At 43.7% G+C, this 16,703-nt stretch overlaps 1 protein-coding gene across 1 annotated transcript in view; it reads right to left on the reverse strand.

The window, feature by feature from the left end:
- The window catches only part of LOC124775770 (outer dynein arm-docking complex subunit 4-like), a 139,296-nt gene that overhangs the window by 74,046 nt on the left and 48,547 nt on the right, over window positions 1-16,703 (reverse strand). The window contains exon 2 of the mRNA XM_047250601.1: window positions 1,433-1,590. Coding sequence (XP_047106557.1) covers window positions 1,433-1,590 — 158 coding nt within the window. The remainder of the gene's footprint in view (window positions 1-1,432; window positions 1,591-16,703) is intronic.

The raw sequence follows: 16,703 nt of genomic DNA on the forward strand, positions 1-16,703 counted from the left end.
GCCTCTAAGTAGTTTTCCACGCCGTTTTACGCAAATGGTAGCCTGGTGCCCAAACTCCGCTTCATAAAATTCACAAACAGTTAGAACACAATGACATACAGAACAAAGTTTACATGAGTCGCAGACAGACGACGCAAACAAGTTCCCTCCCTTAGACTAACTGACAACTGTGCCGCCATAAAGGTTGCCCAATGCAGAAGTTGACAAATTATCAGAAATAAATTGTGGTTAAGGAAGGGTACAGCCTTCTGGTAAAGAGATCTGCGGTAAATTATGCTTAATATTGGAGTTAATTCACTCGTCAGTTCTTCATAGAATCTGAGATGGACTCCTTCGGGACTTGAGGCCCTGTATAACTATAGCGGTGACCTCAACTTTTGAATGTTTTTGGTCCCATTTACTTCCTCATGTGTATAGTAGTAGAAGTGAATGCTGGCAACACTGTTTGATTTCCCCTTGCGGAGTTTTGTTTCAAGGCGGAATTTAGTAAACACAACGGACAAAAAAATCACGCTGATACCCTGTAATACCACCTCTGGCTACGATAATGGCTTTATTTAGACAAGGAAGAGAGTCTGTTCACTCGACGCCTTGCGTCATTTGAAAAGGGGCAAAATCGCGACTCACAGGACCATAAGACGCGCTTCCCGTCAGCTACTGCCTGATGTGTGTATCGCGTGGACCCCTGGAGAAGTGCAGCTTTATACGCCGCTATGAGAAGTGGCCTTTTGCGAGGTATCCGACTCCAAATGTCCAGAGAAAGCCATTCCCTTCGTAGCGTTCGCTGGAAAACTAGCTGAGATCGACCAGCATTCACTGACGGGAGCAACTGCTGTCAGCGTTGAAACTTATTTTCATTGTCAATGTTGACCCTCGTCTACCATCCCTGTCACGTAGGAACTTTCTACACGACGTATTACATGGTTGCGAGTGACAGTTCATTCTTGTGTCACTGGGAAGTCCAACAATATTCACCAGTATCTTGGGGCAACTTCATTCACGGTGAGGTCGTGGCCACGTCGAAACACGGTAGCTTCTTTGTGCCATTCTATAATGTCTCGACGTCGACCCACAGTTCTGCGCTGATTCCATTATGCAGACTGGCACATATAAAACTCTTCAGTACAACGGCTTTGACGCTCAACCGTCACCTGGCACCAGCTCTACATCAACTACAGTGCTCCGAAGCGTCTAGTTCGCTCCTTTTCAGTCTAATATTTCATCCACTGATCTTATTGGCTGTAACGGATAGGACAGGTGGTAAATCATACACTTTGGAAGACATCTACACACATTTCTGTCACACAAATGTATTGGTTTTCTGATCCTCTTAGAAACAGACGAGGCTGTAAATTAGCAGTAGCTGTCTACGAGGCTGAGGAACTACTGACGCCTAGACTAGTGCAGAAGAAAGGTAACAGGAAACACTGACCTCCTGGAGCGCGAGGCGCGCGAGTTGGCGGCGTTGCGCTTCATCTTGATCTCCCGCATGATCTGCTGGAAGGGCGACAGCTTCTTCCCGCCCTCCATGGGCACCGGCAGCGGCTGCGAGCGGGGGCGCCGTCTCGACGCTGGTGCGGCCGAGCCAGCCTACCAACAACACACTACACATTGCCTACCTACTACGTCATTTCCTTTTCCACCCAAACAGACCAGCTGACAGCCCAGTCCACTGAAATACCTCCCTCTGTCGTCCTCCCAGAGCTGATGATATTGGCCTCTTCGCCACAATACATCCATCTCTTCCGACGTCCTCACAACAACTTTCCCTAGCATCTCAGTCTGTATTCCACCTAACAAGGCACACTTCATATTTAACTGCCTACCCACCCTAATTTGATCTACCCACTCTTACATCCTACCCTATCCACTTCGACGACCTGGAAACAGAGAACATTTCCTGATCACCACCCATGGAACCCACTGATTCTATCAATCATGTCCTTCCCTCAGCCATTCTACCCATTGAACGTTCCAACCCTTACCTATACTCAACAAAACCCACCCGTGACGTGACACCACCACTCCATCTATTCAATCCCATTACACGTACACACCCTTGTTCAGAAACCTCTGGAACAATTCTGTCCGCACCTGGAGCACTCACATTCCCATCATCACATATCATAAAACTAGACACATCGTGATTGCATCAAACATTTATTATGTTTAAAAAGGGACGTTTATCTTGTCAAATTAATATAATCTTTGGATGAAGAGCGGAATGTCGGCCCTCTGCGAGTCCATCCCCACCCGTGAGGGTCAAGTATGTGAAATAACGAGAAAGAATAATAAAAAATGTACCATGCATACTGTAACGACGTGCAACGTATCAGTTTTACGAAACCTCCTTGCACGTGGTCTGAATATATGACAGTTCCGAGGCAAGCGAAGAGAATAAAGAAGGAAGAAACTATACTGTACCAGTTCGTGGTACTGCTGGTTTTCTTCTTGCACGGCATATAACTATCCATCAAACCTCTTTTGTGGAACCGATGTGCTGGTAAACCACATTCAAAATCTACTTGTAGGCAGTAAGAAGCAAAGATTGTGTGATCTTTGTCTACCTATTTATGTCAATAATTTCATATATAAAATGAAAGGAGCAGACGTAAAGAATTAAAACAGAATTGCTACCTGATACACATTAACATTCATGTCGTAAGTGGTCACAATTTAGTAACCGCATTATTAATTTCTTTCTAAATAACATGAAAATTTAACGAAAAGCACTAAACATCAGTTACTGCCATTTCGCATTGGTTTGCGGTCGTCATCAATGATAAACGTCCAGTTTTACTACATGCTCTAATGCTAATTGTTGATTGGTTGTATGAACTGAGAGTCCAACACTGAGGTCATGAGCACCCTTACTAAAGTAATTTAAGACGAATGTCCCTAAAAAGTTTAAATTTGCGATCTAAAAGGAAAAATATGATTCCCGAAATCTGATGCACTGCCCTCCATTCTCATTCAACATGACTAACATATTTGTTAGTCATAAAACTATTTAACACCACAGATTTAGAAGAGGAATATAAAAACATGAAAAAGATCAGAACTAGACAACATACAATCAGGAGCTCTGCTGAAACAAAATATTGTTTTTTATTTTAATATAAAATCCTATATAAACGTTATAGATGAGGAAACCCCTAGTATCTATGAGGACTTATCTTCATTTAAAGTAAAATGTCACACAGTAATCTATGAAGTGCAGTAAAATGCATATTTACCGCCTAGGTACTATCACAACTGGTGATATAAGTAGTTGTCAAGCATCAAAAAACAACTTGACGCAAAACCCAACGGCAGACAACATATCAAGAAAAAAAACAGCATGCGAAGAGCACGCTAAGAATATTCACAAATACCTTATGGGCTTAGGTTATACAATAAATCGAAATAAAAAGATATGATTTGGTATCCTTTATATCACTTAACACTTTGGCGCCCGTCCGGTTAGCTGTGCGGTCTAACGCCCTACTTTCCGGTCGGGAAGGCGTTTCGGTCCCCGGCACGAATCCTCCCGGCGGATTAGTGACGTCCTGTGTGCCGGCCGCTCTGTGGATGGTTTTAAGGCGGTTTTCCATCTCCCTCACCGAATACGGGCTGGTTCCACTTATTCCGCTTTAGTTACACTATGTCGGCGATTGCTGCGCAAACACCTTTTTCAAATACGCGTACACCATAGTTACTATACCACGCAAACATTGGGGTTACACTCATCATGTGTGAAAAGTTTTCGGGGAGAGGGGGGCGGGGGGGGGGGGTCCACTGGGGGATGGAACTGCACAATAACCCTGGGTTCGGTGTGGGAAGCCGGTGGGATGGGTGGACTGCTGTAGCGTGTTGTGGGGTTGTGAACCACTGAGGGACGAAGCCTCTCCGTCGTTTCTAGGTCCCCAGTTCAATACGATACAACACGTTGGCATTGCCACTGTGAAACAAACCAACAAGGATCTGAAGTCCTGCTTAGCTAACGGCAGTCCTCCAAGTTCTCAGCCGACAATGTCATACTATTTCCTCGGGAGTGTAAGGAAGTATCCATAGATAACGAACCCCTCTAAACAGTAAGACATAGCAAGTTGTGTCGCGATAGGTAACGTGGGTACGGAAAAAGCTAAAAGACAAGTGAGTGTGCGAAGACCACCGTATCAGCCGGCCGGAGTGGCCAAGCGGTTAAAGGCGCTACAGTCTGGAACCGCCCGACTGCTGCGGTCGCAGGTTCGAATCCTGCCTCGGGCATGGATGTGTGTGATGTCCTTAGGTTAGTTAGGTTTAAGTAGTTCTAAGTTCTAGGGGACTGCTGACCTTAGAAGTTAAGTCCCATAGTGCTCAGAGCCATTTGAACCATTTTGAACCACCATATCATATCAGTAAATGAGTAACGCATTTGCGTGCCGAAGCGGCACCAATTCTGCGCGAAAAAGAGTTTATTAGCTGCAACCGTATTATAAAGTACTTGTGGAGTGAACAACACTACTCAAAGCATGGCCAGTATCTGAGTAGCCCAAAGCAATGGCAGAAGGTGTTAGTGCCAGGCTAAATATATACAGAGTCTCAAGTCGATTATGTTAGTTATAAAATTAATTATAAAATTTTCGAGTTTATGGGCTACCACTGTGGGACATAATCGGCCTCAGTTAATAAACTCCTTCTCGGGCACAATCGGTGCCCGTTTGGCATGCAAATACTCATCTAGTGGGAGTCATCTTTGACGATGTATTCCTTGGCCCTGTTCCAGATAATCATTTCCTAATGCTTTCCTTGGAACTCTCAAACCTAAAATCTATTGTTGAAACGGTTGTGAAATCAGATCATTAGATGACAGATGTTACACAGTATAACGTTACAATGAAATAGTATCTGCTTCAATAATGATGTTAGAAAGATAGTCGTGGAATAGTGCAGGGAGTGGACAAATATGTGGAGACACAAAACATTACCAAGCCTAATACGGTGTAGGAAAAACGCCGGCATTCAAAACAGCTTCCAGTCGTCTCGGAGTGGATAAATACCTGTCATGTATGATCCTCAAGGGAATCTTATAGCATTACTCCTGAAAAAAAGTGGCTAGTTCACGTAACAATGATGGAGATGGATAGCGATCGCGCACTCTTTTCTCCAACGTAGGCCACAAAGGCTCAATAAAATTGAGATCTGATGAAATTGGTGGCCTGGGGAGATGCGACAACTCATCCACGTGTTCACAAAACTATGCGAGCTGCATGAACAGGGGCCCTGTCTTCTTGGAGGACAGCATCACCATGGGGGAACAAATATTGTACCAAGGGTGGGTCTGATCAGCAAAAATGGATACGCAATCGCTGACAGTAATGCGCCCTTGCAAAGTACTCATGGGACCCATGGAACACCACGATATGTCTGCCCAAGTCATCGCCGAACGCCTACCCTATTTCACTCTTGGAACGTAAACTCGGCCAGAAGCTGGAAACAGTGTGAAAGAAGACTCATCCTACCAAGTGACATTTTTCTGTTGTTCCATAGTCCAGTTTTTGTGGCTTCGGCACCACGTTTCCCCGTTACAGGCACTTGCATCAATTATATATGTTTCTGAAATGCCTGGGTGTTCCCGCAGTACCCTGCTTACGGAGCTCCCTTCATGTTGTTTTGATGCTGACCGGGTTCGTGAGAGGGACATTTAGTTCTACATTGATTTTTGTAGCTATCGTCCTCTTATTTTTCGTCAGAATCCTCTTCAGTGACCATCGTCACGATCACTCAACACACACACTTATCCACGTTTGACTTAACGATTGATGTTCTTCCTGTTCCCCTGTATGCGGTATAAATTTTCGCTACGGTGCCTCTTGAAACACCAAATACTTTGTCTACCATGGTTACGGATTCACCCACCATACGAGCAACAACAAATTGTCCCCATTCGAATGCACTCATCTCCGACATAACGCACTCACATCTACACAGAACACCGTTATGACCACTACTGACACTTAACAACGTATTGAGTATATTGAGGACATTGCAAAGGTACCGTACATGGTCAAATACGACACCGCAACCTGCAGCCTTGGTTAACATCTGCATTTATGTTCAAGCATGTATTTCTCGCGGTGTTTCCACACTTTTGTTCAATGCCTTAATGAAGCGTTGACTTAAATACCCACATCGTCTTTGGTGTGTTCTTATTGAGGACTTCTGTTCGCTGGAGGGGCGTCAGTAGGTTCAACATATGTTTTGTGGAGATTCAAGTACAGCGATGTTCTCTGTGCTAACAGTTTCAGTTCCTCTACAAATTTTCTCAACCTGTTCATGCTCCTCTGAACAGGAGCAATTTTTGACTGAGGTTTCTGTATCTCTCTTTCTCTACTACTTCTTGGAGAATGCAGTTCAAAAGGGAGAGACCTTGACGATTCGCTGAAGCAAATATCAATGTGCATGACCGAGGCATCGTCATCTTAGTCCTGAGACATCTTATGGTCTCCTTTCTTTCAGTTTTCCTGGTATTACGTTAGTTTTTAGTTTTCTCCTTCGGATGTGATGAAGCCCATTTAAGATGAAGCACAACATTTTTCAGTACTTTTCCATCCAATACTGATCATACGTCAGTAGTCTACGCGCTACGATCTTTGTTTCTACTGTAAAAACGAGGACACATTAGCAGCTAAATCTCATCCCTCGCGGAAGACAAAAACGTCTGGTGACAGAGCGCAAGTGCACAAAATTCAACTTTAGCTAATCGTGACTCGGGCAAGCCACACAGACAGTTAACTGATCTCCGTATATTATAGGGGGTAGTTCGAAATGGCGGGCTCACACGTTGTCCAGGCTGTTTCGACTACGTTGCGGAAGTTTCGCTGGAAAGCCCGTACACATCCTCCGTGTAGTCCCCACACGCGAATTCCATATTTTTGCAGCTCTGAAGAAAGACATACGTGGCCATCGATTTGCTTCAGATGAAGAGGCGCAAGCCTAGGAATAATCACGGTTGCGTAGGCAACAGCAAAAATGTTTTCATGAAGGCACTGACCGTCTTGTTTCACAATGGGATAGATGAATTAACAGTTATGGCGATTATTTTTCAAATAATAAACAGTTCATTTATTTAATTTCCATCTGTCTCGTTTTCATTTGACTGCCCGTTATATATTGTAGCACACTTGAGTGTGTCATTTTATGATCTGTTGGTTTTATATTTGAGTGTGCCTGCTCAGAAATCTAATTTGATGTATTACACAGAAATGATGAGCTTAAAAATGTAATGAAACATACATTCTTTGTTAAATGGCTGTTCGTTATTTCCAACGGAGCTCCCAATCTTCTGGAAGCGAGTTTTGAGAATTTATGAAAGTGATGTAGGGTGGCCCTAATTTTTCAGATTTCATTTTTCCTTCTTGCTACACCATAATTTGGTTCTATTGCACCAGGAAATGACTTGTATATAATTAAAACTGTATAGCAAAATGTGAAATCGTGCTCCTAGGCCCCAACACGAAAAAAAGTGAAAAAATCATATAAAATTTCATTTACCTTTAATCTGAAAATATCGTATTGAAGTTGTTGATAAAACAGTACCTTTCAACTTAATTATGATGTTTGTAGTATTACCTTCAAGAATTAATTGTGTAACTGCTGCAAACAGTATTTGTGAGTCAAATATTATGAAATACATCTTTTTCTCTAAAAAATCATTAGTCTTTGATAAAGTCACATATTTGTGTTTTGGAAACTTAGGGCGATACTCGGATACAACCTGAAACTCATATTGCTCAGTTTATGTAAATCATGCATTGCAGCCCTCCATGAGCTTGATACCGCTTCCTTCCAAAGTTATTTACTACCTTCAGTTTAATGACTTCACGTAGAGCGGCGATGAAATGTTTATTTTCATCTCTCTTATGTAACTCAAGTCAAAATTTGTACAAAATAGTCTTGTTTTGTTATAAACAAATGGTCCGATTCCATTGTTGACGAAATCGGGGTTCTGTTGACTGCTGCTTGAACTCTTTTAGTTTTCACTTGATGGTTCTGTCTCATGGTTCAAGTCACTGCCCTTTCCCATTTTTCAAACAGAAGACAGATTTCGATCAAAGAATGCAGAGAGGACCTATTCAGGAAACCGATAAGATAAATGACTTTCAGTTTTGGAGAGCTACATGAGGTATATCAAAAAGTCAACCTTTGAAAGAATGTTGAAATCCACTCGTCGATACTTTATAATTCCATCTAGGTTGCTATTCCCTCAAACTATTTCAAAAAGTCAGCTATACAGGCTGCACAAATTTCATACAAGTGTTTCTTGGCTTTTAAGTACTGAGTTCCAGCTCGGAATTAATTATCACCACAGATCAAGCATTTAGAAATTTTTTAAAGATTTTTACTTTCAGACTTGTGTTTCTGCAGTGAGTATTTTCCTCAAAAGTACATTTTCAGAATGATTCCACATATGTTATGCCAGCAAGACAAATACAAGAGGTCTTCTTTCTGTAAAAGGGTATCAATCGCAACACATGAATATCTAAAATTTCCGTCAAAAACTAATGTTGTAATATAGAGCTGAAGACTTTATTCAATAAGACTTTCAAACACAGCTGTAGACTGCTGTTTTCCAATCGCAGGTCACAATGCAGGCACTCCAAGAAGTTGCTCAGTACCAGAATTTGAAACAATGAAAGTCCTTTTACCGTATTGTTACCTGTTAATGCTGGTAGTAATTTTCCATTCCAATGGGCAGTAGCAGCCTGCAAATTCTTACTCCTAAATTTATTCTTGACTTCAATAATCTTTTCCTCCGAGAGTTTTTCTGGGAACTTGTGAACAGAACTGTTCACTGAAAAATCATCTACGAGGGTTGTCCAGAAAGTAAGTTCCGATCGGTCGCGAAATGGAAACCGCAGTGAAAACCAGAAACGTTTTATTTGCAACAGTTAGGTACACCTTCCACCTACTTCTCTATATAATCGCCGCTCCACCTTCGAGTATTGCCGTAGTGTTGTATCAGCTTTCCAATATCCTCGTCTTAGAAAGCAGCTGCCTGTGATTTCGGCCAGTTATCTGCACTGGTCTGCAGCTCGTTGTCTGTGGAAAAGTTTTGTCTTTATTGCCAGCGGTTCTTGTGAGCAGAGACGAGGCTCAGGGGGAGCGAATTACGGACTGTATTGTGGATGATCAAACACTTCTCATCAGAAACGCTGCAGGAGCGTCTTCATTGCCCCTGCAGTGTGCGGCCAGGAATTGGCATGAAGAAGGAACTGCTCGACAGTTGTGTTATGTGGGCTGCATTACACAGGCGAAATCTCTAACCAGGCCCTCATACTTGGCGGGACACGCTATTCCCTACGCATCTTTACGTGCTCACTGTTCGCTCAAAACTGGAAAAAGCGACGCGAGACGATCGACGGGCATACTAGAGACACTGCCCAACACATGTGTGCAAAGCTTTAGCGGATTTTCCCAGTGGTTTCCATTTAGCGACCGATCGGAACTTACTTTCTGGACAACCCTCGTATATGTAGACCTAGAGCTTTGATTGTAGCTATCAGGATGTGAACTGCTTTCTTGTCACTGATTCCATACGTATCAATGGCAGCAGGAAGCTTCTGAGTCATTACTGCTTGACGTCCTCTTCTCTTTTTTGCTTGTGGGATTTTTGACTCAATATTACCAGTAGATGTTCCTGGAGCTTTCTCGAATTCAACTAACTGCTTGAACTTGACGACACCTATTCGGCAAACTGGTCTAAGAAAAATGATAAGAATGATCTGGTCTGAACTATAGTAAGTTAAACGACTGAAATAAGAGAAAATTCTTAGCGTTCAACGAGGAACAGATACTTCCTTTATTTAATTTTCAAACGTATGTAAGTAAAAACTTTCAGTTGTAAACTCACATAGGTGAATAAATGACTTGCAAAACTGTTGATTTTCGCTTTGTTGTCGTCTCTTTGCGGCTGCCTCTGCTTGTTTCGTTCCTCGGAACTCTCTCGTAGCAGAGAGAAGATCGACCTCCCAAATGAAAACGCTCATCATGCAGTTGCGTAAAATTATTTATTCGCCATATGTACAGGGACTGGACGGAGAAAGGTGTATAAATGATCATAAATGCAGTCGCTAGCCAATCCTGCAAGTTCCGCTGTTGTATACGACCTAGAACGTCACCATTGCAGTGTCCGCTATATATTGGAATAGTGTTCTGTGTAGCTGCGAGTCATTATGTCATAGCCAAGTGAATTTGAACGTGGGCAAATTATTGGTGTTCGAATGGTGATTGCATCCGTAATCAAGAGCCCCTAAGCGTTTGGTGTTTCATGTGGCACTGTATCGAATATTTATGCTGCATAGAGGGAAAGCGGGGAAACATTACCCGCTAAATCACAACGCGGACGAAGTTGTTTGTGAAGTGATCGTGAGAGGCGGTCACCATATAGGATTGTGGCGAAAAATAGGCGGACGACAGTCGCAAAAGTCACTGCAGAACTACATGCCGTACTCGCAAACTCTGTCAGCACCGGATCCACACGAAAGCAACGTTATAAGCTGGGAATTACAGGGCGCTCTGGAATGCCACAACCACTCCTCAGTGATGCAAATGCCCGTAACAGGAAAACGCGGTGCTAAGCCATTAAACCTAGACTACGGCGCAGTGGAAGAAAGTCGTTTTGTCGGATGAGTTTTGTTTCCTACAATTTCCAAGTTCTGGCAGAATTTACGTCCCAAGACTGGAACATGGTTGATGTTCGGCGATGATTTGGGCAGCCTTAGCCTGATATTACACGGAACCTATGATAAATGTTAGCGCTGTTACAGAGTCGAGATGTTAGCGCTGGTACAGAGTGGAACGCTAGAGATATAGGTGAAAGTGGTTCGATGAACCATCTTCCAGGCGCTTAAAAGTGAATTGCGGAATAGTCATTTAGATTGCGAGGCCGCATTACTGTAAATGATTATATGACCACTTTGCCTGATCGCTCCATGGTACAATGTTTGTTCTCCAGTGGTGATGGTGTGTTCCAAGGCGACACATCCCCCTTTTCAAACCGCTCGCATCGTCCAAGACTGGTTTTCTGAGCACGAGGGTGAACTGTCGCATTTCCCCTATCCGCTGCAGTCATCAGATCTCAATATTATTGTGCCTTGTGGTCTAGCTTGAATGGTGCACGATTGCTATCCACCTTCATCATCGTTAGCTGAACTAGCCTCTATTTTGTTGGAAGAATGGTATAAAATTTCCTTGAAAACAATACAGGACCTGTATTTATCTATCCATAGACGACTGGAAGCGGGTTTGAAAGTCAACACTTTTCCTGCACCATACTAGGCACGGTAATGTGTTGTTGTTTGATGCTTCTATATTTTTGTGTCCCCCCCCCCCTTACCCCCTCGCCCCCGCTCCTTGTATACAAGGTGATTTTTTCCGCCATGTACAAACTCTTGGGATTGATCGATGAGAGGTTACGGAACCAAAAAGTTCTAATGAAGTTATTTCCGGAAATGCATGGTTTCCATGCTAGAGACCATTTACTTAATCATACTTTGTCACACAGACTGTGGCATAACATGTGCTCTACCACGCAGCCATAGTATTAGTTCGCATGGTTTCCTCCTGGAGGGTGGTGTTGTTTCGCATACGTCAAGCCCTAGCGCCCTCTTCTGCCATAGTAATTGGTAATGTTGTGTCCGATTCACTTCTCTTGCTGACTCACCTTGTAGTAGATGTGATACAGCGTTGTACACAGTGGTTCCGTATTCAAAACGAGAGCTTGCCGTCATGGTGTTTACTAACGGAATAGCAAATGGCAACGGACGGCGGGCAGCAAGGTTGTATCAGGAGACCTATCCCCGCCGACAGTCACCACAACATTCAATTTTTACAACAGTGTTTCGCCGTCTGTCTGAGACAGGGTCGTTTCAGGAAGCAGGAAATCATAAAGGACAAACCCGAAATGTTCGGACACCAGACTTGGAGGAAATGTGATTAACCCTGTGGAAGGCGACCGCCGTGTCAGTACCAGGGAGTTGGCCCGCCAGTACAGGATAAGCTAGACGACTGTGTGGAACATTCTCAGTGACAATTGTTACTATCCTATCACTTACAGCGTGTGCAGGGCTTACTAGCGACAGACTTTCCACATTGGGAGCAGTTTTATCACCGATTTCTTCACCAGGCAACCACGATCCTGGGATTTGTGTCATCCGTCTATTCATAGCTGAGGCCACCTTTCACCTTTCATAACAGTTATCTGTGGGACTGTATGCAGAATCCCCATGGTATGGTAAAGGCGAATCATCAGCATCGGTCCTGCCGGAATGTGTGGCCCGGGATAATTGGCGACCGTATTCTGAGACCAGTCTTCCTTCCACGTCGCTTAACATCCTGCAACTATCGATGTTCCTTGTGGTTGACTTTGCCTACCCTACTGGAAGAAGTGCCATTGATGTTTCGAAGGGTTATGTGGCCGCTACATGATGGTGCTCCAGCCCACTTCGCCGTTAACGTCGGGCACATCACAATCCTGTCCTCCCTGGTCGATGGATGGGACGAGGGGATCCAGTTGCATGGCCTGCTTGTTCACTGGATTTCAGACCGTGCGATTTCTCGTTATGGGGCCATCTCAAAAGTGTACGGTATGCAGAGCCCATTCCAGATGTGGAGCAGCGTGTTCATGCTGCCTTTGACGCTGTTCGGATGCTGCCTGACCGATATGAACGTGTGAGACAGAACATGCTACAGCGCGTACACGCATGCGTTGAGGCACATGGAAACCGTTTTCCACACATAGTGTAACTGTGGCTGCATGGTACAGCTCGTATTAGACCGCAGTCTCCGTAACAATGTATGATTGACTAAATGGGCTCTAGCATGAAAACCATGCATTTCCGGACATAACCTCTTTAGACCTGTTTTGTTCCGTATCCTCTCGTCTAACAATGGAAAAAATCACCTTGTATATCCGATCCAGCAGAATCTTTCTCCATACAGATGTGAGTTTATGTACGAGAGTTGGAATTTAATAATAGCAACGATTTATTTACAGCTAGTACAAAATAGATACGTGTTTCAAAGTTTTACTGACCTTCAAAGTAGTCACCAGCATTGTGTATAGCCCGTTACAGCGATGTGGAAGTCGTAGGATACTCTTAGCAGTGCCAGTTGTGTTGACAAAAAAATGGCTCTGAGCACTATGGGACTTAACATCTGTGGTCATCAGTCCCCTAGAACTTAGAACTACTTAAACCTAACTAACCTAAGGACATCACACACATCCATGCCCGAGGCAGGATTCGAACCTGCGACCGTAGCAGTCCCGCGGTTCCAGACTGAGCGCCTAGAACCGCTAGACCAACGCGGTTGTGTTGACAGTTCGTTGCCCGACGAACTTATAGCAGTTCTGAAGCGAGTGCCGTGAAGTGTTTGCTACAGAATAGAAATCTAGTTGAACTCACGATGGCTTAAGTCAGGGGAGTGCAGTAGGTGGTATAGCACTTAGCAGCCCCATCAGCCAAACAAATCCGTAACAGGTTGCACTGTAGGTGCTTGAGCATTGTCCTGCAAAATGATGGTCAGGTCCTGCAGAAAGTGTCATCACTTGTGTCCCTATGCTGTTCTGTTTTGGAACACAATCTACGACCAGTTTGGAGATAGGAGTGATGACACTTTCTGCAGGATCTGACCATCATTTTGCAGGACAATGCTCAAGCACCTACAGTGCAAGCTGTTACTGATTTGTTTGACTGATGGGGTTGCTACCACCTATTGCACTCCCCTGACTTAAGCCATCGTGAGTTCAACTCGATTTCTAAACTGAAGCAAACACTTCACGGCACTAGCTTCAGAACTGCCACAAATTCGTCGGGAAATAGACCGCACCGCTCGAACTGTCAACACAACAGGCACTGCTAAGAGTATCCTACGACTACCTCATCGCTGGCAGCGGATTATTCACAATGCTGGTGACTACTTTGAAGGTCAGTAAAACTTTGAAACATGTATCTATTTTGTACGAGCTGTAAATAAATAGTTGCCACAATTCAAGTTCCAACCCTCGCATATAGACTGAAGTACCGGGTGAAAATTTATACCAAGGCCGCTTCAGTCTAGATATATAAAGTCATTAATGTAATAATTTATTGAGAGCGATATACAGCGACCAGTGCAATCACGACCGCAGTGACTTAGACGAGCTAAAGAATTTATCAGCCGTTTCGTCAATGATTAATTACCGAGGCGCCGCTATCGTGGTCTCACCCAGTATGCATAGCAACTAGACGCAAGGAGTAGGTGCAGGTGGCGAGTGAAATCCAGACCAAAAGAGCCACGATTTTTTTCCCGCCGTGGACGCTCTAATCAGCAAGGTGCAGCAGCACGGGGCAGCAGTCTTCCCGGCAGCACGCCCACACACACGCCGGGGTTCGAATCACAATCGCGACGCAGCAGCTGTCACGCAATGCTCGCACCGCTCGCCTTCTCATCAAAACCAGGTAGCGATCGCAGAAATAAGGTAAAGACCGCAATATTTTCGACTGATTTAATACATAGCACGACCGAGTCGATAGAAGGGTGTCTTGATTTTGTGGAGCACATGGGTGACGCCATGTGCCACAGAAGGAAAGGGAACAGGTCGCAAAGGAACAATTATTGTCGGGCAGAAAGGAATTGGCGAGAGTTGCACGATTCCTATAGGGACTAGAAGGAATATCACCAAATACCCAACAATCCCAGGAATCAACAGCGAAACGAAAATGTGGACGACAGTAGGCATAAAGCTAGTGGGCTGCGAAACGAATCCCAATCGAGGCTGCAGCCGGGAAATTAAAATTCTTGCCGACTGGGGTCAGAGAAGGTAGGAGAACGAATTTGGCAAATAATAGGGCTGCAGAAGAAATGAGTAAAACAGGCAGCAGTAACTGTGACAGGCCATAAAAAGAGGCGCAGATAATAATAATGAAGGCAGTAAAAGGAAATGAGAAATTTTGGAAAGACTGGAGACAGGACAAATGTTCTGGCACCAAAAACCAGAAGCAGTGAAAAACGTCGGTAGATACAAGTTTGAATTTTTTATTCAGTCACGAAGATGGTTATGATTCTAACTTTGTCGGTTTGGCAGTGCCAGAACTAGAAAACCAAGCTACTGAATCAGTAGCAATAACCGTCGGTAAAGGCGACGTCGATCCCAAAGGGGTGGTGTGGAAAGCGGTTGGTATGAGGCTGTAAATTTTACTTGTTATCGACTACAACATAGAACCTGCGGCCGAAGCTATGAAATGACGCTTGCATGCGCCAACATATATATTAACACTGTACAGTTGGTTTTTGCGATGAAGTTAATTGCAGATTCAGTAAGCGGCGCGCTGGAACTTGATCGTCGTGAAAAGATGAAAACATTGTTGGCAGAACTAAATTAAAGCATTCATTGTTGTAGACGTGAAGGAACGACTCGTTATCGACGACGATATTCACACTCGTTGGCTATATGCTGTAGAACAGTAACTGAGGATGGCTGAACTATAGAGGATGTTAGATGCAGACTGACAGCAGCATGAAAAGAATTTCTGAAAAAGACGAATTTGTTGACGCCGAATATAAATTTAAGTGTCAGAATGACTTTTATGAAGGTATTTGTGTCGTGTTGAGCCTTGTACAGAAGAGAAATGTGGACGATAAACAATTCAAACAAGAAGAGAACAGAGCTTTTGGAATATGGTGTTACTGAAGAGAGCTGGAGATTATATAGCTGGACTGAAGTACTCATTACGAGCTGACGCGCTGAATTGGTGGGTAAGGAAATTTGTGGCATAAATTGTCTAAAATAAGGGATAGATCGTAGAAAATACCGTGAGACACCAAGGAATCGTCAGTTTGATGCTGGAGGGAAGTGTGAACGGTAAAAATTGTACAAGAAGACTATATTAAGCAGTATCAGACGGATATTGGCTCCCGTAGTTATACAGGGACGAAGAGATTTGCGTAGGAAAACTACCGTGGAGAGATGTGTCAAACTAGTCTCCGGAATGAAGACCACATCGACAATAACGTCGTCCCCATTACTATGCCGGGTTTTTTTTTTCAAAAATTATTGCGAGTAGTTGTTTGCCTGTGTCTGTTATTCAGTCATTGCAATGAAATGACTTACAGCCATCCTCATAACCCTTGTCATGTGACTGAGGAGTCAGCTGATGGAAATATTTGTCACTTACAGTTTGATTTGCATTCATTTACAGATATTGTAAATTAGTTTCTGGAGTGATACAAAACAATTTTCCTTTTTTATGGCTGAGGTTCATCACTGAGAGAAATGTTGACCATTTTCCCCATATAGTGTCCTTTGTCCTTCCTAGAGGACAAATATAAGGATTTAGAGGCCTATCTCACTAGGGGTAAGATAGATACTGCCTACAGGAAAATTAAAGAGACCTTTAGAGATAAGAGAACGACTTGTATGAATATCAAGAGCTCAGATGGAAACCCAGTTCTAAGCAAAGAAGGGAAAGCAGAAAGGTGGAAGGAGTATATAGAGGGTCTATGCAAGGGCGATGTACTTGAGGACAATATTATGGAAATGGAAGAGGATGTAGATGAAGATGAAATGGGAGATATGATACTGCGTGAAGAGTTTGACAGAGCACTGAAAGACCTGAGTCGAAACAAGGCCCCCGGAGTAGACAACATTCCATTGGAACTACTGACGGCCTTGGGAGAGCCAGTCCTGACAAAACTCTACC

This window comes from Schistocerca piceifrons, chromosome 2 (assembly GCF_021461385.2).
Source record: "Schistocerca piceifrons isolate TAMUIC-IGC-003096 chromosome 2, iqSchPice1.1, whole genome shotgun sequence".
Taxonomy (NCBI): domain Eukaryota; kingdom Metazoa; phylum Arthropoda; class Insecta; order Orthoptera; family Acrididae; genus Schistocerca; species Schistocerca piceifrons.